The sequence below is a fragment of the Condylura cristata genome, unplaced genomic scaffold (assembly GCF_000260355.1).
Source record: "Condylura cristata isolate star-nosed mole 26May11 unplaced genomic scaffold, ConCri1.0 scaffold00021, whole genome shotgun sequence".
Classification (NCBI taxonomy): Eukaryota; Metazoa; Chordata; class Mammalia; order Eulipotyphla; family Talpidae; genus Condylura; species Condylura cristata.
Genome location: NW_004567122.1, coordinates 37063801 through 37086530, shown reverse-complemented (window position 1 = coordinate 37086530; position 22730 = coordinate 37063801). Strand labels below are relative to the sequence as shown.

The 22730-nt window shown below is 45.0% G+C and overlaps 1 protein-coding gene across 2 annotated transcripts in view; it reads left to right on the top strand.

Moving 5' to 3' along the window:
- The window catches only part of SH3TC2 (SH3 domain and tetratricopeptide repeats 2), a 65895-nt gene that overhangs the window by 28919 nt on the left and 14246 nt on the right, over nucleotides 1-22730 (top strand). For both annotated transcript variants that reach the window (XM_012728043.1, XM_012728044.1), the window contains exons 7-12: nucleotides 371-444; nucleotides 2540-2735; nucleotides 10890-11023; nucleotides 13674-13715; nucleotides 13837-15531; nucleotides 15637-15817. In XM_012728043.1, coding sequence (XP_012583497.1) covers nucleotides 371-444; nucleotides 2540-2735; nucleotides 10890-11023; nucleotides 13674-13715; nucleotides 13837-15531; nucleotides 15637-15817 — 2322 coding nt within the window. The remainder of the gene's footprint in view (nucleotides 1-370; nucleotides 445-2539; nucleotides 2736-10889; nucleotides 11024-13673; nucleotides 13716-13836; nucleotides 15532-15636; nucleotides 15818-22730) is intronic.

Below are 22730 nucleotides of genomic sequence, written 5' to 3'. Positions count from 1 at the left end.
CTTTTTAAAAATATTTATTTATGCATACAAGAACTGGAGTGTAGATCACAGTGTGGTTGGGGGAGGTCAGAAGATTCACCAGAGACAGAGTGGGGAGCAAAATAGGCAGATCAACTGAAATACACTGCTGAGGGGAGCAGTGGGTGGCTCAGGAGAGGTCTGCTGCGCCATGTGGGTCAGCTCCCAGACTGGGGATTGAACTTGTGCCACAGTGGCTGGCAAGAGCTTCATAGCGCTGAGACTTAACCCCTTGCAATACCAGGGAGTCCTCCCCCACCCTCCATCTGTTATTTTAATAAGACCAATCAGTGAGCTCAGGGCTGTCGTTTTTTGAAATCCAAGTTTGCAAACCCTGTGTTCCTCTTGACAGGTGGTTCCTAAAGAATTATCTCGGGAGCTGTGGCCTCCCCAAGAAGAAGGACTGGACAGGCTCCTGTCACATGGGTATGACTGGGTTGAAAGCAGCATTGTTGGGGAGATGAGATTGCTCTGCCTCCTGGTTCTAGCTGCAGTTTGGAGCCACTTGGTGTGAATCCCTGCATCACCTGGGCAGTTAGCTGGATGTGTAAAGAAGTTATTAGCTGACACATGGGATTTCTTGCCTCTGAGTTGAGAGGTTTCCGTGTAGGGCTGTGGATCCGAGAGTCTGCAGCCCCCTAGGACTAGAATGCAGGATAGTGGGGGATGACAGGGACCACAGGGCCTTGAAGATACATGGGTGGAAAAGCCTGGTATGGCCAATTCTGGCTGTAGGAGTCTGCTTTCCATCTCTGGTCAAAATATTTTCTAATTTCCATTAGAGATTGGTGAAATTAATCTTGAATTAAGGAAGGAAGAATAAGAAATGAGAATTTAGGAAGAATAAGGACTTGGTATATAATGGGTACTCATTACATTTTTTTTGAATAAATGAATGAAATATATATATATATATATTCATGTATAAGTACATGCATATATTTTAGGTACTCTAGTTGTGTATAAATACATGCATATATTTTAGGTACTGGGGTACAGACCAGAGGTGCAGGGGTGGTGAAAGGATTCATCAGAGACAGAGTGGGGAGCAGAATACACAGATTGACAAAGTACACTGCTGAGGGGAGCAGCAGGCAGGTCAGGAGAAGTCTGCTGAGCTATGTGGATCACCTTCCTGTCTGGAACTCGAACTTTTGCTGAAGCAACTTTAGCTTTGTAGTTCTGTGCTTTAACCCATTGCACCACCAGGGAGGACCCAGAACAAAACACATATTAAAAAAATAAAATTAAAAATTAGAAATAGAGGAGACTATGGAATCCAGACAATCAAATTGATAACCACTCATTACAATGCTTTTATCAATTTGAAGAGTCGGGGCACAGGGCTGGGAAGTCAGTTCTAGGTTCAGATCTCCATTCTGCAGTATAAAAACCAGCATGACTTCAGCCAGCTCAGAGCTTCTCCATTGTAAGCCAGCACCACAGAGCCAAGGTCAAGGTTGTCCTGGACATGGAACTAAGTGACACCTGCAGGCCACTCAGTACATTTTTCTCACAATGTTCAACTAGGTTTAGTTTAGTCCAACTAAACAGTGTTTAGAGCAGTGAGCCTTTCTCATCATGAAAACAGCGAATAGGAACTTAACCAGAAATGTCAGGACAAAAATAAACCTGTTACTTTAGCAGAGGAGCTAAACTGGAAGGCACATAAAGCCCTTTTCTCAACTAGAACAGGATCAGTGGAAAGAGGTGTTACCAGCCTCTGGGAACCTGGAGCTCTGGACTCAGCTTTGTCGCCTACATGCTGGTGGGAGGAACCCCGCACCCTGGCTGTGCTCTCCCACTGGTCTATAGAGCAAAGGGTGCTGGCCGTGGTCCTGCCGCTCTTTGGGAGACCTGAGAAGGTGGACACGTGCACTTTGTTCACGGGATGGTACAACAGTCAAGAATGTCACTGCTACATTCCACTTGGCTACTTATTAAGCTGGGTAATGCCTGGAGTCAGAGGGGGAATCTTCTCGATTCTGCTGGGTCATCAGTTTTCCTTTCCACCAGCGACCTGAGACTGGCATGGCTGACCGGGTACCAGGCATCACTTACTTTACTCCTCTGGCTCTTCCTAGTGTTTGTTAGAGGGTCGCAGTGGCCACAGAGTTGGAAAGAGTGGAGAGACTCCAGTGGCGGTCACGCTTGCCACGGACGTGGTTTTACACGATGGTGGAGGCTGGAGGAAGTGGGGTGCTGGAATGACCTTTCCAGTTCCCATAAGCTGACCTTTTCAGTTCTAAGGTATATGCAGTTTCCTAAGATCATGTCTCCATCTGTTAAAAATCCTTTTATAAAAATGATAATAAAAGTGGGTGGCACTCCTTTTCTGGAATGTTCGAGTGTCTACATGAAAAGCCAATTTGCCTGTGTCACATTTGCCAAGTTCTTCCTTTTTTGGAGGGTGGGTTACTGGTACTTGAAATTCTAAATTCTGGAGAGCCCTCATTTCATATTACAATGAACATAGGGGAAGCATAGCTGATGATTTCACCTGTGTGCTATTTCCCTGCAGGCAGAGGGAAATGTAAGGTCTGGAAAGAATATGAAAGGGAAGACAAGGATGAGCTGAGCTTACACCAGGGGGAAAGCATTGAGATCATCGGCTTTGTCATCCCTGGGCTCCAGTGGTTCATCGGGAGGTCGGTGTGCTCAGGAGAGGTGGGCTTCGTCCCCACCAGGAACATAGATCCTGACTCTTACTCTCCAATGTAAGTATGACTGAGAGGCCCTCTGGGATGCCTTGGAGTGGGGTGTGTGTGTATGTGTGTGTGTGTGTGGGGGGGGTGCCATCCTCCAGTAGCCCCTCCCCATTCTGAGCTGGTGTGCAGTGAACTTTGGGGTTCTCTGGTAAGTGAACCAGAGGTGCATGCTTCAATGGCCAAGATTGGTGAGGAGTGACCAGAAGGACACGGGTGATTGGGCAGAGCGTGCGGGGCTGTTAGTTCAGTTCCTTTCCACAGATGGCCGGGCAGGCCTCCTCCCAGCCCTGAGGTGGGGGGGCTGCGGGGGCACTGAGGGTGCAGTGTGGGTATTTGCATCCTGCCACACCCCATCCAATGAAAGGCTTCATTGAGGGAAGGAGGATCACAGTGTGGTCAAGGTCGGCTGGCTGAAAGCTCAGTGCTGAGCATTTGGCTCTGAGAGTGGAGTGTGTCTTTTATTCTTCCTGCCTTAGTCTAGAAGGGCTGAGTCTGAAGCACAGGGCTGTGTAGGGACCAACCAGCAGCCTGTCCAGGGGGGCAGTGCGAAGTCAAAGGCAGCCTGTCAGAGAGAAGTTAAAGGCAGCCTGATACTTCTCTCTCTCTCTCTCTCTCTCTTTCTCTCTCTCTCTATCATTTCTATCTATCTCTGTCTATCATCTCTATCTATCTATCTATCTATCTATCTATCTATCTATCTATCTATCTATCTATCTATCTATCTATCTTTATCCATTTCTCTCGCTCTTGCTATCTATCCGTCTCTTGCAATCTATCATCTCTATCTGTCTGTCTGTCTGTCTGTCTGTCTATCATCTCTATCTATCTCTATCTATTCATCTCTCTTGCTATCTATCTATCTATCTATCTATCTATCTATCTATCTATCTATCTATCTATCTATCTATCCATCCTTCTATCTCTATCTGTCTGTCTGTCTATCTTTCTATCTATCTCTATCCATCTTTCTATCTCTATCTATCAAGAGAAAACACACACACACACACAGGACAGAGAGAGAGAACCCAGAACTTCCCTGCCTAGGATTCTGAACAAACCAGGTTCTGTCCTAAGAAGTTTGGGGGTTTTCACATGGACAGCATTCTGGTTCCCCATGCTGGAAATTCCCATACTTTTCCCTTTTTCATTTTTGGGGCCTTTTATTACCTGGACTTGTTTGATTCAATCACAGGCCTTTGGTGATTGAGTCAAGCTCCAGTCTCTCTGGGGGGGGGGTGGGTGGGACTGAAAGTTCCAACTCTCTTTTCAAGTTTGGCTCCCTGGCAACCAGATCCCCCATCTTTAGGGGGTTCCCAAAGTTTACCTCATCAACATAAATTCAGGTCCTACTGAAGGGGCTTTTTGTGAATAACACGACATGGGCTCACTTTTGTGGCAGAGAAGCAATTTCAGGAACTTGAGGATATTAAAACAAAAATTGTATTAAAGCAATATGAATATAAATGATGTTCCTGTTGTTACAGGGCACCCCAGTGTGAACTGGGCTGCCTGTCTGTGGGTCTTCACCTGCACTTTTAAAATTTAGTTGTACTGCAGGCACACATAAAAAGGGTCAAAATGGGTTTATTTACAAAAGGGGAAAGGAAAAGAAACAACCCAAGGAAAGAGAGAGAGATACAAGGCAGCTAGAACATTCTACCAGCTCGGCTGACTTGGAACTCCAGTAACACACTGATAGCCACCAGCCACACAGTCCTGGAAGAGAGAGAGAGTGTGTAGAAAATGACCCCCTATTTCTTCCCCAAAATCCCAGAATGCCTGATGAGCTCTGCCCTTGGGTCCTTAAAGTCCTCTCCTTGGTATTGCTGGGAGTTGTGGTTGCCAATCACTGGAGTGGAGTCCAGAAGACTGCAGAGTTCCTTTAGGACATCCTTTCCCCCTAACACTATAATTCTTATAAATCTAATGGGTTTAGGAGCTGTGAGCCAGAAAACATGGATGGAGGTCACACTATGTAATTACTATAAGCCAGATATCACAGGTAATTTTAATAGGATTCTGTGGGCAGGTAGATTTCAGGAATTGTGTCTGGATTTCTGCACCTAATATCTTGTCCCCAAGGTAACAGCTCAGTAGCTCTCAGTTCATGTGACATCACATTGTCACTGGCATAGTTGTAGCTGCTACACCGTCACCCTGAAGAGCAGCACCCCCTCATCACAGCGGCAGGGCCAGACCTACTTTCCAGGGTGGGCCCTCAGCCTTCACCTGATCACCCAGTGCACCAGGACTGCACATTCCTCAGGGAGGGGACAGTGAGGTAAAGACAGGGTGGCGGTGTGTGGGGAGAACAGAGAGGGAGCTGGCTTCTTGTTTGCCCCAAAGAACTGTCTAGATTTCAGACATTCCTGACCCTCAGCAGAGGAATACCCCAGACCTGCCTGAAGGTGCTTGTGAGCTGTGCCACATCTGGCCACGAGATGTCACTCTTAGCCTATTTTCCATCGGCATCAAGTTTCTGAAGCCGCTGTAGCATTTTGCTGGCCTGGATCTCCTTCCGCAAGTCCCTGCTGTGCTGGTGCATTACACCCTTGAGAGTTTTCATGTGTCTTTGTGCAAGCATGAATGTGTAGTCATTTGTTTACTTATCCTTTAACCAAATTGGCAATATATTGAGAGTTAAATTTCTCAGAAGCTGTTGTCAGTGTCAGATTTAGCCTGTCCCTCTAATGTGTGGGAAAGGGCTTTGCTTGTTCACAGGATCAAATCAGTGGATTTCCTTCACTTGTTACAGCACAGATTGCAAAACCAGTCATCTACTTCCACAGCAACTGCAGGTGGAAAACCAGTGGTGAAAGCCTGTGGCAGACTTTCTGCCTGAATAGACATTCTATCTGCATTTGACCACAGCACATTAGGAATCTCAGCTTTTGAGGGTAACAGAATGCCACCACCTCCCTTTCTCTGCTTTATGGTTTCAAAAGATGGTGTGTGTGTATATATTTTAAGGGGAGGAAAATCTTTAGATGTAATTGAAGACACAGTTACCCTTTGCTTCTTTCATCCTTCAGTCCTGTTTCCTATTCCCTGAGGCAAAATATTGAATTTGATATGTATTCTTTCAGTTCTCACTCTGATACATTTTAAAGACAGGATTTGTTCATAAACAAACATTCTGTGGTTTTGTGTATTTAGAAATTTATACAAATGTTTTTCCTGCAACTGGCCTTTTTCCAATTGCCACTGCAAATTTATAATTCAAATACAGTGTAATACACACACACACACACACACACACAATTTGTATTAATAGTTACTTAAAGGAAATTTATATATTTAAATCTCTAAAAACTGAGCAAGAATGAAAATCAATACACTAGAATCAGAGGGGGAAGAAAAATAAAATTTGGTATTCATAGGATCAAACATAAAAATAATTTCCTTTTGCTAGATCTCTCAGGCTTCCTATTCATGTCTATAAAATATCTTTCCCTGGCATCTGTTTTTGCTGATGATAAGCTTCATAGTCATTTCTTTGCAGATAGGCACCTTTTCCCATGATTGGTTAATGAATTTTTTTAAGGTGTTCTCTTGATTATTGATGTGAGTGTTTTATATATATAGCAATTTTCTAAGTTTCTAAAGCTGATTGTTATATATATATATATCAGTTGTTATACATATAGCAATTGTTATACATATAGCAATTTATTCTTTTATTTCATCATTTTAACCATGCTTATTATATATACAGCAAACTGTTCTCTCCCTTCATCATAGTGTTTGGGTTTTAGTAATTTTATCGGTGGAGAGTTGTAAATTGTAAAATGTCCCAATCTTTAGTTTTTGTCTTAAAACACCATCAAGTAATAATTTAGATATAAAATATCTTTCTAGTGTAGAGGGAATAATAAAATTTCAAGTCTGTTTTGCCAGGGTTTTGTGATTCTAGTTAGCCTTTTTAGAGTCAGTTTTTCTTTTGTTGGTTGTTTTTATTGTTTACCTGCTTCTTCATTAATTTTATAATTACCTCGTCTTTTTCTTTCTTTGTTTATATTTGCTTATTTATATTCTTAACCTTTACATTGTACTCTTTCATACCATGAATTGAACAGGTGGTTGAATGCAGAAAGAAGACTTAAGACAAATAGAAAACTTGAAAAGTTGATAACCTTCAGGAAATGAAAACCACATTTAAAATTAAATTATTTTTATTTATTTTGCTCAGGACTTGGTGTACTTCTTCAGCTTGAAGACGCATGTCTGTCTTCAATTCTGGAAAATTCTCAGTCACTCTCCCTTTGAATGTTGCCTCTCTTTCATTCTTTTCAGCCTCTCTTCTGGAATTCCTACTAGAGGTATGTTGAACTATTCTCGCCTCAAATTTGCTTAGTTTGTTCTTTTATGCTTTTCATCTTTTTGTCACTCCAGACTGTTTTCTGGGTGATTTTTCTCAGTAAAAAATTTCAGTTTCACTAATTCTCTCCTCTTCTGTGCCTGTAATGTCCACGCTTCTATTTCTATGTCTAGAATTTGTACTTTGCTGTTTTTCACAGATGCTTGTTTCATTGTAACTTCTATTAATTTATTTATTTTTCATCATTTTAACCATGCTTATTATAAATTAATCTTCAGGCTATTGTTATGTCTAGATTGTGTGGTGTTAATTCACCTATCTCAGCCCCTTTTCCAAGTTATGTTCTCTGACGATGGTACCTCCACCGTGCACTGCCAGTGCAGACCTCAGATCTTCTCATGGCATAAATCCAGGTGTTTTATTTTTCCCAGGGACTCAGGCAGCAGGAAAGTATGTTCTTAGCAGAGAAGCAGAAGTTTCCCATTCCTTTTTTAGAGAAGTTGCAGGCCCTCAGACTTTGGGCAGTAGGGAGCTCAGGTCAGTATCTCCGAGATCCAGGTTGAAGGATAATTCTTTTTTTTCTTTTTTTCCAAATAAGTCATCTTTATTTGCAACTTTTAAATGTTTCATAAATTGCAAATACCACAAAATCTTAAATCTTTTCAGACTTATTCTATTCTGATAGAAGATATAAATACATAAAAGCTCTGTTTAAAGGATTCTTCCCAGAAGTTGAGATACCTCAATTTATTTTCAGAATTAAAGTTCCTACCCTATTTGAGTTCTCAAGTTTCGTTAGGTGAGAGTAACTCTGCATTGGTATAATGTTAATAATTCTGCATTTCTATAATTTTTAAGCTCTCCTTTTCTTTTTTGTAACTGTAATTTTCTAAGTTTCTAAAATTATGAGGTATAGTATTTATTAAAAACATTAATAAAGGATTTCTAAATGATTTGCACAAAATGCAATTAAAATCAAAGAACTCATTTTCCCAAAAAAAGACTATCTTGACATGTGGGTCAATTACATAAAATTTAAACACTTGTAAAATTTGAATGCTGACAGGGCCTTTCCTGGTGGTGCACAGAACTATGAAGCTATCCGTAGCCACTGCAGTGTGAGTTCAATCCCTGGCCAGGGAGCTGACCCACATGGTGCAGCAGACCTCTCCTGTCTTGCCGGCTGCTCCCCTCAGCATTGTGTTTCAGTACATCTACCTGTTCTGCTCCCCACTCTGTTTCTGATGAATCCTCTCACCCCCCATACCTTTGGCCTGTACCCCAGTTCTGTATGCATAAATAAATAAATCTTTAAAAATTTTTTGAGTGATGATAGAAGCAAAACTAATGCCTCCTTCTATTTATCTTTTTAAACATTCAACATCAGTTTCACAACAAAAAGTTTAATTATTTGGCCATATTTATAAAAAGTGTTCTAAATGTTGTCAACAGAATCTTCTCTTTTGCCTGTAGCATTCCATACCTTGTTTGAATGGACACAGGTGAATAATGTGCACATATACTTTCTGTTCCACAGGTTTCTTTGCTCACACACTTCTTGTCCCTGTGTGACACTACCAGGTTAGCCCTATTCTGAGGGTCAGTGTTCCAGCCAAGACCCTAGAAGTCTGGGCCATCTGCCATTGTCAACCAACTTGGCTCGGGCTCTTCTTTTGTTTCTGGTTCCCAAGAGTTTCCTCGTCTCTCTTTCTTTTTAAAAGATTTTATTTATTTATCGCATAGAAGAACTGGGGTGCAGGCCAGAGATATGGAGAGTGAGAGGATTTACCAGAGACAGAGTGGGGAGCAGAATAGGCAGATGTATTGAAATACCTTGCTGAGGGGAGCAGCGGGCGAGACAGGAGAGGTCTGCTGTGCCATGTGGGTCAGCTCCCTGCCTGGGGATCGAACTCAGACTGCAGATATAATAGCTTGATAGTGCTGAGACGTAACCCCTAGGCCACCAGGAGGCCCTTCTTATACACGTTTGATACCTGTGAATCAGGATGTCGCAGATCAGCTATGAAACAACAGGGGCAGATTCAGAGAACTTCATTGTTGATTGAGCTTTATCCCATTCAGCTGTGTCATTCTGAACTGATTATGGAACACTTTTTAATATTCCCCATAAAAATACCTGCATTATAGGATTGTGGCAAAGGGTAAATACAATGGTAAATTCAGGAATGCTTTGCAAAATTTAAGTGTTCTGCACAAATTAGATGATTTCATTTTTTAGTCTTCAGTGACTTTAACTGTAGATATCATCATCCACCCTCATGAGGATGGTGGCCAGGCTGGAGAAGTCGGGGTCAGTAAGAATAGTGGGAAGAGTCCCAGCCTAGAGGGCAAGACACCATATCACAGCCAGCTCTGTCACTAGGTGGTGGGGTGACCTTGAGCAGTTCATATTAGCTGCTAGCTTTCTCATTGCTGCTTTTCAATTCTTTATTTGAGCTATGGGGCAAATGATAAGTGACAGCCAATGAAGCCCCATTCTGGTCTCCTCACAATCCTGCTTTCACCAGGATGCTCTTCCTATGTAAAGTGCCCCCCACCTTTTACCCCCGGGGGGTGCATTACAAGACCCCCAGTTGATGCCTATAATGGTGGAGATGAGCGAACCCAATATCAGTTCTGTTTTTTCTCTATTACAACATACAAATGACAAACTTTACCATCTAAATTAGGCATGGTAAGAGATTAAAGTAATGACTAGCAATAAAATAGGACAGTCTAACAATACATGCAGTGAACATGAGTAATATGGTCTCCCCCGCCTCTTAAAAATATCGTATCATATGGAATATTTTCAGACCTGGTTGACCGTGGGTAACTGAAAGTGGAAAGTGAAACTGTTGATAAAGCGGTGACTGTTGAACTTCTCTATCACTTTCTAACCACCAATTTCATTCTCTGCCTCAGTTTCTCTCCCTGTAAAAAAGAAGGTAAAACAGTAAACACCTCATAGATGTAATTGTGTAGATTAAATGAGAATATGTCTAATTCATTTTAAGCTTCCCTTATCTGCCACTCTCATATTAGTTGTTATTAACTCTTAGACTTCCATGGCACTTTTATTATAAAAATGGATTCTGAAGTTAAACAAAAATCTCCAGGTTACATTGAAAGGCATCTTAAAAAAAATGTTCAGATAGGTAGTGGCCAAATACTTTCTAAGGCACTCTTCAAACTCTTGTATGGCAAATCAGTTTGTATGGCAAATCGTTTATGTAATGGAGTGAATATAAGGATCTCTGTGACTTACAATCACTCTTCTTTTTGCCAACTCCCAACACTTGGCATAAGAGATTCTTCTCTCAATGCTCCATAGACTGTCGCTGTATTATGGAATCCCCCTCCACTACTTGACACCACAGTGAACCTTTCTTCATCCTTCCTTTAGGTCACGGCACCTGTTTCTTGCTTTTTCTTGAAAACTGGCCCTGAAACTTCTTTCAGTCATCCTTTTCCAAATCTTCTATTCAGCGCAGCTGATTCTTCTTTCTGCCATTAAACTGGCACCACGTGTTCTCAACGAATGGGGTTGAAATTGACATTGAGAAAAGGGACTGGGATTTTCATGAAAGGTTGAGTTTTTACAGGAAGGATACTTTTCTCCCCCCTTGGGCTTAATCAGCAGGACTCCATTCTCCAGGGATTTAGTATGCTAACTGCTCTTCTTCCTTGACTCTGGATAATTTGCACAAGAAGGAGGAGACTGATTTCTGTTATGGCAAATGGCCAATGGCTGTTCTGTGTCCTTCCCTCCATCCGAGGGTGAAAGACCAAGGGACCACATAGGGAGCCTTGCACTGATCCGTGTCCCTGTCGTTTGCCTACAGGAGCAAGAACTGCGCCTTTTTCAGTGATGAAGAAAGATGCTCTCTGTGGGTCCCAGGAAGTGACAGGAAGGCCGAGGGTGCCACCTTCCTCCACACGCTCGCCCACACTGACATCGCGTCTGTCCACCGACTCAGTGAGTGCTTGCTCCTCAGATGCCTTGAAAGCCCAGGAGCCTCAAGATAAGGGAGTGAACCTGGCCAGGGAGCGATATCTCTAGATTCTAACCCCACCCATGAACTTGGGGCCTGACTGCTATTCAGTTGATGATCTGGGTCATATTTGATTAGCAGCATTTTCACTGTAAATTTTGGCATTTCTGTGTTATGCAGGAAACTATGAGATGTGGGGAAACCAAATCAGCTGCCACAGGAAGGCCAGCCTTGTTGAGCCTCCCACCCTAATCTTGGGGGAAAATCCCTTTCTGAGCGGTGACTGAGCTTCTTCTTTCTAGGACTGAACGCCCAACGATAAAGGTGGAGCCATAGAATTGCTATAGTTAGCAGGAGCCTAAAAAATCACTTCCTTTCATTTTACAGGTTGGGAAACTGAGGCCCAAGTGACTCAGAGCCAAGATAAACACTGTTAGCTCCTGTTTTCTAGTCAGGGAAATTCCTCCTTTACCACTCTTCACCCCACTAAGTGACTGTTAAGTACGTTACAGGTGGCAGGTGTGGAGAGCCAGTGCCTGGGGTGGTTTTCAGCATGTCAGAAGGACTGGTGGAATGAATGAATGAATGAATGAATGAACAAACGAATGACACCTTCCCTTACTTTAGGACACACTCCCTGCTCGGGAAGTGCACTCACTCACCTGCAGTGGTTGAGGACAGACTCTTGCTTCTCCCATCTTACGGGGTGGAGATGCTGTGTCCACTCCATTGTGTCTAGATCAGATGGGGCAGGTCTCAGAATCCAGACAGAGATTCTGCAGAAGGACCCTCAGCTTCCAGAGCAGAGGCAGCCAGTGGCGTCTACTTCCATGCCCAGGGAATATTTGTGGGGGCACAAAGCCTTGGCATCTGTGCCCACTCTGGCAAAGATTTCATCCCACTAGATCCAGAGCCCTTTTGTGTTGAGCCAGGAAGCTGGAGCTGTGGGTGCTGTCTGGTCAGTGGGCACTTAGATCTGATAATCAAGGTATACCATAGGGTGTATTATTGGCGGGGCAGAATGGGGTCACAGGTAATTGCCAGCTGTTGCTGCAATGGCTGAGCCCAGGCATTCCGTCACCTCTTTTTTCTCTCTTTCTTTTCTTTTAAAGGTTTATTTATTTATGCATACAAGAACTGGGGAACAGGCCAGAGGCACAGGGGGTGGGTAAGAGGATTCCTCAGAGATAGGGTGGGGAGCAGAACAGACAGACACACTGAAATACCCTGCTGATAGGAGCAGCGGGCAAGATAGGAGAGGTCTGCTGCGCCATGTGGGTCAGCTCCCTGGCTGGGGATCAAACTCGTGAGCTTCATACTGCTAACACTTAACCCCTTGCACTCACTTCTTTTCTGCAGCCAGGAGTGTGATGCAGAGTGCATCTTCTGTTTGCACACACTTCCCTTGGTGCCAAAGCAGATGCCATATTCTGTTGGCAAATTCCAGCACCCCCGAGCCTGTCTCCTGGACAGCCTCTCCGTAAGGGGCGTATCTTGTATGTAGCTCATGTCCTGAGCTTGGTGGTCCACTGGAGAGAACTGGCTGCAGTTAGAGAGCAGGAGATCCACAGAGCAGTGAGAGCAGAGCACTGCAGAAAACTGTAATGGCATTCATAGGCAGGGCCCTGCCCATAGGACGGTGGCAGAGGCTTGCCTCGGTGATAGTTCATGCTCCCAGGAGAGCCAGGATTGGGGCACAGGAAGCTTGTGCTTCTCTATTAGGGAGACAGAGAATCTTCTGGCTACGGGCCCTTTTGTCCTCACCGCCCTTTCATTCCTTCTGATTATGCCTCATCAGTCTCCTTTGCTGGCTCTCATCTACCAGTTAAGGCTGATGTTTCTCAGACCTGTGCACATACCCCCACCTCCTCCCTCCTCCCACTGCTTTGCTTTTTCTTCCAAATGCTTTCCCAGGAAGCTCACCTGCTTCTTGTGACCTGGTGTGGGTCCAAACCTGTATTTGCAAGTCTCAGCTTTTCTTCTTGGGTACAGATCTACTTCATGCCCTGCCTAGGAAACTCCAAGTCAAAATGTCTAACACCAGGTTGACTGACTCTTTGTCCACCTCATCCCACTAAGTTACTTCCGGGACAACTCGGAGCCTCAGAGACATCTTAATTTTCTCCTCTTCATTATTCCCTTCTGGTCACCTTCCCCTGTCAGTCTCACAGAGCACACGGCACACACTTGGCTGGTGTCTGTTGAGTGTAGACAGGTGATGGAAGAGGAAGGAGGATAAAGGGGGCATTTTGTGTTCATCAGAATGGCGGTGGGGAGGCAAGACCATGTCCACAAAGCCGCCTGCACTTGGAAATGTATCCCTACCCTGCTATGGACTCGCTAAAAGATTGGGGCCTCAGGCCCCTTGGGCCCAGGCCTCTGGGCATAGAGCTTGTGTTCCCTGTTTTTCTTTTCTAACTCTGCATCTCGCACCTTCCTCAGTTCCCAGCTAGGAGGCGAGTGGGTTAAACAAGCATGTCTTTAGGTCCCTGTCATCTGAACTAATGGTGAAGGAGAAAGCTGCCCAGTCCTTAGTTTGCCTCCTAAGGGTTGCTGATCTGGAGTACACCCCTGCAGTCTTGGGCACGGGGACCACTCCAGTCTGACGCCACGTTGCTCTTTGTCTCTACACAGGTGGGTTTGAATCCCTGCAGAATCATCCAGACGATTTGAGCGGTGAGTAGAGCTCATGCTGCACCTGACCTCCGTCCTCCGGGACAGCGCCCTGCCCTCTTGCCCAGAGCAGGCCGCCGTGGCTGCAGGCGCTGAGGGTTGCCAACTCTGCCTGTCCTTACAGCACCCCAGGGCTTCAGCGAGGCCAGGCCTCGTGGGGCCTGGGAGGAGCGTCAGGCCCTGGGCTCCCGACGTTCCAGTGGCTCCGAGGACTCCAGTCTGGAGGAGGAGCTCCTCTCAGCTGCCTCAGACAGCTACCACCTGCCGGAGCCCGATGACCTCGACGACCCGGAACTGCTCGTGGACCTAAACACTGGTCAGGAGGAGGAGGAGGAGGCGGAGAGTTTCGCCCCCATACTAGCCTTTCTGGACCATGAGGGTTATGCCGACCATTTTAAGAGCCTCTATGATTTTTCTTTCTCTTTCCTCACGTCTTCCTTTTACAGCTTCTCTGAGGAGGGCGAGCTTGTGGCCTATCTGGAGGCCTCGAGGAAGTGGGCCAAGCGGAGCCACATGACCTGGGCCCATGCTCGGCTCTGCTTCCTCCTGGGCCGACTGGGTGTCAGGAAGGTCAAACTGTCTCAGGCCAGGGTGTACTTTGAGGAGGCCATCCACATCCTCAGTGGGGCTTTTGAGGACCTCCCGTTGGTGGCTGCGCTGTACATCAACTTGGCTGCCATCTACCTGAGGCAGAGGCTGAGGCATAAAGGCTCGGCCCTGCTGGAAAAAGCCAGCACGCTGTTGGCCTGCTTGCCCGACCGAGAGCCCAGCGCCAAGAACGAGCTGGACGTGGTGGCCTACGTGTTGCGCCAGGGCATTGTGGTGGGCAGCTGTGCCCTGGAAGCCAGGGCCTGCTTCCTGGCCATCCGACTGCTCCTGAGCCTTGGGCGGCACGAGGAGGTCCTGCCCTTCGCAGAGCGTCTGCACCTGCTGTCTGGACACCCTCCTACCTCGGACGCTGTGGCTGTCATCTTGAGTTTTCTGTACGACAAGAAATATCTTCCACACCTCGTAGTGGCCTCTTTGCGGCAACGTGGAGCCCAGAGCGCCCTAGGGATGCCTCTTCCTATCTGGCAGGTCCACTTGGTCCTCCAGAACACCAGCAAGCTCCTGGGTGTGCCCTCGCCAAGGTGGGGAGAAGTCTCTGCCCTGGCCTGCCCGGCACTGAGGCAGGTGCTGGCCGCCTCTGAGGAGCAGGCCGATCAGAGCACCCAGAGGGCGGTGTGTCTCATCCTGTCCAAAGTGTACCTCCAACACAGGTCTCCTGATGGCGCCATCCACTACCTGAGCCAGGCCTTGGTGCTGGGGCAGCTGCTGAGTGAGTACGAAGCTTTTGAATCTTCCCTCTGCCTGGCCTGGGCCTATCTGTTAGCCAGCCAGGCCAAGAAGGCTGCGGACATCCTAGAACCACTGTTATACTCCCTGAGGGAGACAGAGAGTCTGACCCAGAAAGGGGTGGTCCAGAACCTCTTGGGACTCGCATTTCAAGGTGAAGGCCGCATGAACAGGGCCGCCAAGAGCTATCTGCGGGCCCTGAACAAGGCCCAGGAAATGGGGGATGCGCGAAATCAGGCGGTGACTTTGGCCAATCTTGGCCACCTGGCTCTCAATTCTGGGGCTCAACAGCCAGCCAGGGACTACCTCCTGCAGGCCGTGCGGCTCTATTCTGAACTCCCCGCCAGTATGGAGACAGACATGGAGTTAGTACAGGTGCTGCTCTGGTTGGCTCAAGTCCTCGTGTCTGGACGTCAGCTGGTCAGTGGCCGCCTTTGCTATGAGGTGGCATTGCTCTTCGGCCTCAAGCACCGGCACTTGAAGAGTAAGTATGTCCAGGCGGCTGGCAAGTCTTAGAGGAAAGTCTTAGAATGTAGCTTGCCAGGTCCTGTCTCCAGCCATCTCATTCCTGTCCTTGCTTTATGTTCAGGTCAGCTTCAGGTCACCAAATCCCTCTGCCATTTCTACAGCTCCGTGTGTCCCAACCCGGAGGCCTGCATCATCTACCACGAGCACTGGCTGGCCCTGGCCCAGCAGCTCAGGGACCGCGAGATGGAGGGCAGGCTGCTGGAGTCACTGGGTCAGCTCTACCGGAACCTGAACACGGCCAGGTAAGTCTGTGCCTAGTCACAGTATCTTCCCGCAGGAAGTGAAGTCCAAAGGCACGTGGTACATTTCTGGCGTCGTGGACAAGAACGCTGACTCTGCAGCACCACACCAGACCTGGTGCTAGGCATCGCTAATTAGCTGTGTGGCTTTGGGGTAGTTATTTAATTTCTCTCTGCCTCAGCTTCCTCATCCATCAAGGGAGAATAACTGCGGCATCTACTCATTGATGTTATGTGAGGAGTAAATGAGTTCATGCACATGGAAGACTTGAACAGGTCAGAGGTGCTCATCATATACCAATTATTGTATACTTCCATGACAAGCCATCACGTGAGCTTGGCTAAGGGTGCTGAAGCCGAGAGGTGGTGGTTATACAGGACTGGGGTTCTCAGAGGGGCAGGAGCCTTAGCTGAGGGTGATTGGAAGCAGAGAATTGAATTATTGATGAATTATAAATTAGTCCACAGAAAGCGGGGATATAGAATTTCAGAGAGCTTGGGACCTCATTCTTGAAGTGAAACTGAAAACTATGAAACTAAAGCTATTTTCACCTTTTCATTAAGAAACATCAGTTATAAATGCAACTAAATCTTAGACTAATAAACAACAAGAGCAGTGGTGACTTTTTAGCCTTATTTGTTGACAAATAGCTTTGTATAATAGCACACCCGGATGTCCGTTGTCTTGTGACTCGCTTTTCAGCATTTTCTTTATAAAGCTGATTTTGGCAAAAATAGAACACGTTTGACTGTCTTACTCTAAGGTATCTTTCAATGCTTTGATATTTTTGTGCTCTCATCTGAAAAAGCCTTCTACTTTTGTTGATTTTCTCACGTCTATCTTTGTGCTGGTCTAATCTTCTTGACTCATGCTTGTTGATAGCATAGCCTGCAGTTCTGTTCTTTAACAAGCCTTTAATTGATTCCATTAAGTCCTACATGGTTTGCAAGATATTCAATTTCACTTTGCAACAGATTAGCATTGCCCTCATAATTATGAATGACTGTTAAAATAGTGTTGAGCCAAGAGGTGGATGAGCAGAAGCTAATTAAATGACAAAGTTTGTTTTTCCGGCAACCTGGTAATCTTGGTTTCTCTCTCCCATGGTAATCTTGGTTTCTCTCTCCCCTCTCCTTCCCAATTCTGTTCCTGTCTTGTTCCCTCATCCTTCCCCCTCATACAAGAAACTGATGTCATCCAAACCTTCCATTGGCTTTGTCTTCATCCCAGAAAGGGAATTTTGATCGTGGAACATTCAAGGGGTTTGCATGATTCCTGAGCAGATCTAGAAGGCAGGCCTGAATGAACTTTAAAGATGAAACATCTAAGATGTCCAGCACGGGGCATCATTGGAATGGATTTAGTAAACTTGGATCTTAACAGTTAGGGGCAAAGGTAAAGTAGGTGTCATACTTATTGCCACCTCTGGCTGTGTGCAAGATCAGTCTCAGGTTGATCACTGGCCGGGGCTGTCACCTACCCCACTGCCATTCTTTACTTGCAGACCTCCCTGACACCTCCAGTTGCTGAAAACCACAATCCCCAAAGGGAAGCCAAAGGGACAACCCTGGGAACTTTCAACACTGTGGAGGCCTTCCTTAAACAGTGTGATGATCATTGTCCTTAAGTAATGGGGTGACAGGGCAGAGGTGAGGATGGGGCTCCATTTGTCTGAGAAATGACTGGGAGACTGCATACACGGGATGGGAGAGGGACATCTAAAACTGAATTACTTGTCTTAAACAAGTCACTTTTCCTCTTGGCTGCCTCATTTTAAAGATAAATCAAGGTGTCTTCCAATTCTAAAGTGGGAGCTGGGGACCACCTTGCTATGCTGTTCTGACCCTGGAATAGCCCTGTTAGGACTAGGATTCTTGCTGTCTTGGCAGAGTCCTGGCTTATGGGTGTAGAGTATTAGCTGTGAGTCTTCTAGAGGGCCTCTTCTGTCAGCTTTCACTATTTTGAAAGACTCTGTAGTAGGGTCAGAAGGTTCTGATGTAGTGACTGTAAACCCCACAAGGCTGAAGTCATGTCAAGTGCAGAACTTGGCATAGAGAATACTTGTGCGGGACAGCCAAGTTGTTAGTTAATTACAGCTGACTCTTGAGCAATACAGGAGTTAGGTTCACCAACCTCCTGCACAGTGGAAAACCTGTATATGACTTTTGATTGCCCCAAACTTAGTTACTAATAGACCTGACCAGTAACACAAACAGTTGACTAATACATATTTTGTATTTACTGTTCATTAAATGGAGTGGATCATCAAAAGGGCCTTGACCTTGGTCATCTTCACACTGAGTAGTCTGAGGAGGAGAAGGAAGAAGGAGAAGAGGAGGAGGAGAAAGGGGACGTGGAGGAAGGAGGGGAGGAGAGGAAGGGGGAAGAGAAAGGAAAGGAGGAGTAGAAGAAAAGGAAGAGAAGAAGGAAGGAGAGGAGGAGGTGGAGGAGGAGGAAGGGGAGGGGAGGAAGCAGGAGGATGAAGGAAAGGAGGAGGAGGTAGAGGAGGAAGGGGGGTAGGGGAAGGAGAGGTGGAGGAGGAAGGGGAAGCAGGAGAGACAGCCCACTCTGTGCTTTACAGAAATACATTATTTCTGTCCAATCCTTCCATTGCTTGCTTTAGTGCCAGGGCCTGAATCACAGCAGGGCCCACGTTGTAAAAGAAGTCAAGAGCGATCTTGACCCATTGAGCCCTCTTGCCAGGTTGTCTGCTGCCCGTGTGTCCTGGTGTCACTGTGTCACTGTCCTCTAACTCATCTTTGGACACTGGTTTTCAAGCACCTGTCTCCATCATGTTCTGTGACTTTCTCTGTGGTGTCTATCCATGTGTGAAGGGGTACGAGCGGTTCAAAGCTGTGTTGTTCAAGGTCAACTGTAGTTGGTCCACTAGCTGACAGTCTTTGAATCCAAGTATATACTGACTGACTTCCATGGAGGAGATTAAGATGGAAAATGGGGACACTTTTCTGGAGGAGGCTCTTGGATTCTTTGCTTTGCACTCAGTCATTTTGAAGGCAGGCGCCCTACAGTGGTAATTACAGTAGTCACTGCTAGGGGAACCTCAGATGTCACTTAGAACCCTTCCTATATAGTACCAGTGACAGCCTTTCTTAAGGATAAGGAGCCAAGTGACAGTGAATTAGTGAATTAAAATACCAGGGACTTCCCCCCAAGTCAGAAATAATTTTTTTCCCTCCAAATTAAAATAGTCGTTTAAACTTATATTTGCTAATGACAATATAAATAAACCAGTATTAAAAGTTATAAGTTGAAAATAACTGAGAGATTGCCCTCAGCTTCCCTTTCCCCAAAGCTTCCCAGAAGATTTAGAAATATCCATCAAGAAATATTTCATGTGGGCCTCCCTAGTAGTACAAGGGATTAAGTCTCAGCACTATGAAGCTATCCATTGCTACTGCAGCACGAGTTCGATCCCCAACCAGCGAGCTGACCCACATGGCACAGCAGACCACTCCTGACCCACCCACTGCTCCCCTCAGCAGTGTATTTCAATCGATCTGCCTGTTCTGCTCCCCACTCTGTCTCTGGTGAATCCTTTCATGCCCACCTCTCGCACCTCTGGCCTGTACTTCAGCTCTTGTATGAATAAATAATAAAATAAATCTTAAAAAAAAGAGAATTTTTTCTGGCCCTCCCTGGTGGCACAGCGGGTTAAAGCACAGCACTAAGAAGCTTAAGTCACTTCCGCATGAGTTCGATTCCCGCCTGCCCTGGAGGTGACCACATGGCATGGCAGACCTCTCCTGACCAGCTCGCTGCTCCCCTCAGCAGTGTACTTCATAGATCTGCCTGTTCTGCTCCCCACTCTGTCTCTGGTGAAGCCTTTCACCACCCCTGAGCCTCTGGCCTGTACCCCAGTTCTGTATGCACAAATAAATAAATCTTTAAAAAAAAAGAGAAATTTTTCATGCACATGAATAAGCACAAGTGATTCATATTCTATATATCAAATAATATATAGAGAACATATACACACAAAATGCGCATTTAAAAAGTTTCTTAAGTGGGCGCATGATAAAAGTTGTTATATAATATTCTCTTCCGTTACTTGTTTCTTTCACTTAAAAATATCATGAAATGTTGATCTTTTTATCACCTGGTGGGGGGCTTCTACTGTATCAGAGACTGAGGTAGCTGGTGAGGACAGAAATTAGGAAAAAGATTCCCAAGGCCCTCTCTTGACACAGAGCAGGCCGTCCTACGTGGATGTGAGTGTTCCGTGGTGCCAAGTATTCAAGCAGAGGCTGAAGTCCCAAAGTGAGCTTTTATATAATAGCTGTATTGAAGTATATTCACATAACATGAAATTCAGCCTCTAAATAAATGTACAGTTCAGTGATGTTGGTAGCTCACAGAATTGGGCAGCCATCACCATCCTCTAAATGTCAGAATACTTTCATTGCCTCACAAAAGAAACCCTATTCCCACTAGCGGTCATTCTCCATTAGCTCACACCCACGCTGGCGCCATCTCTGGATTTGTGGGTTCTGGACATTTCATGTAAATGGGCGGATGTAATACGTGATCTTTGTGACAGGTTTTGTCATTCAGGGTAATTTTTGTGGTGTATCCATTTGTCACAGGTATCAGTACTTCATGCCTTTTTATTGCTGAGTAATATTCCTGGCCAATTGGTTCTTTTATCATTATAAAAATTTCCTTACCAGTGAAATAAATTTCCTCACTAATGACAACGTTGGAATTTTTATCTCATCATTAGTATAGCCACTCCACTTCTCTTTGGATCATGTATCTTTTTTCCAACTTTAATGGATGTATTTTACTTTTTCATGTATCTTTGAATCTAAAGTAGCTTTTCATAGACAACTTTAAAAAAATTCACCCTGCCAATCTTTTTTTAACTTTAGTTTCAGTTTTTTTTAAAAGATTTATTTATTTATGTATACAGAACTGGGGTACAGGCCAAAGGTGCAGGAGAGTGAGAAGCTTCACCAGAGACACAGTGGGGAGCAGAACAGGCCGACTGACGAAGTACACTGCTGAGGGGAGCAGCGGGCGGGTCAAGAGAGGTCTGCCTCACCATGTGGGTCACCCCCCGGGCGGGAATCAAACTCATGCTGAAGTGGCTTTAGCTTCTTAGTTCTGTGCTTTAACTCTCTATGCCACCAGGGAGGGCCCTAATTTTATTTTTATTAACTATTTAACTTTTTTCTCTTACGTCATTGTGGTCCCCATAAACCCCCCACTACCACCTCACTGTCACCCATCACAATATTCCCTGTGTTCTTCCCTCGCTGTTTGACCCTCCCTCCAATCCCCTTTTCTGCTGTATGCCTCTGACCTCTGGTCAGCTTGCCACTTTTGCCTTTTTTTTGACTATTTGTTTGGTTTCTCTGTATTCCGCATATAAATGTGACCATCTGGTATTTATCTTTTCCTTTCTGACTAATTTCAGCTAACATAATCCATCCATGGGAGAAAATATTTGCACACCGTACAGCTGATAAGGAATTGATATCAAAGATCTACAAAGAGTTTACACAACAAAAATAAAGCAAATAACACAGTAAAAAAAATAGGGGAACCAAATAAGGGACCACCCCCTCCAAAAGAAGACAAAACTAGCAGGCAGCTATAAAGTGGAGACATTCTGCAGGGGAGGCGGGGGAGAGGAACTAAAGCAGGGGTGGGGGGAGCACAAGGGACTATGGTGATGGTCACCGGTGACTTGGTGGTGGGAATTATAAGGCGACCACACCTGACAGGAGAAAGCATACATTGCACCAAACTCAACAATGATGTCAAATATATAAAAATGTATATTATTTAAAAACACATGGACAGAAGAACTAACAAGACACTTCTCCAAAGAGAAGCAAATGAACAACAGACATATGAAAAAACAGTCAACATCACTCATCACTAGTTATCAGGGAAATGTAAATCAAAACCACAATGAGCTATCACCTCACTCCAGTACGAATGGCCCACATTCTAAAGCCAGAAACATCCTCCTGCCAATCTTTGTATTTTGACTGAAGTATTTGACCTATTTGCATTTACTTTTACCAGTAAGGGAGGGTTTGTATCTTCCTTTTGCCATTTATTTTCTACACGTCATATATCTTTTCCAATTCCTCCTGTTCTATCTTCTTTTGTATTACATAGATTTTTTAGTGTACCATTTTCATATCCTTGTCATTTCTTCCATATTTTTCTGCCATCTGTTTTCTCACTGATTCCTCTGAACATTAGAATGACCATCTTAACTTCTAACAACCTCAGGTGTTTTCTGGTACAGGCACACAGTCCTGCATATATGTGTGGTGTTCTAGCTTCCTGGAACTTGCAGTTTTTCAAAGCCTAATTTGAAAAACTAATTCATTCTCCAATGTTTCCTTTTTATTTTTGTCTTTTTAAAAAATTGGCTACTTCTTTGCTCCAGATGCTTCCACCACCTCGGGCAACAACCATGTTAAGCAACTGCTGTTGATCTTTTCGGACAGATACCCCAGGGGAAAGGGGAGTCTACACAGAGAGAGCTCTGGGTTTAATATAAACAAGTTCTGTGAGTGGAGGCATTCAGGGAACTTCCAGACAGGTCAAATAGTGACAATTCTCTGGAGACAGAACTTTGGAGATTTCCAACTCCCCAGTGGTTGCGAGGCCAGTGGTTTTCCCAGCTACTGGGATTGCAAGACCTTTGGTTTTAAAAGGCACAAAGTTGGAGAGAGGTGATACCCCTAAAGGAAATTTAAAAAGCAAGACAACTTAATAACCTTAACATGATTCAGCTTTTTTTCTTAAAAAAAAAAAAAGTCCTCAAATTATTGCAAGTGTTTGTTTGATATCCAGTAGTTCTGAAAATGTTGAACTTGACTATTCTTTCTTTCTTTCTTTCTTTCTTTCTTTTTCTTTCTTTCTTTCTTTCTT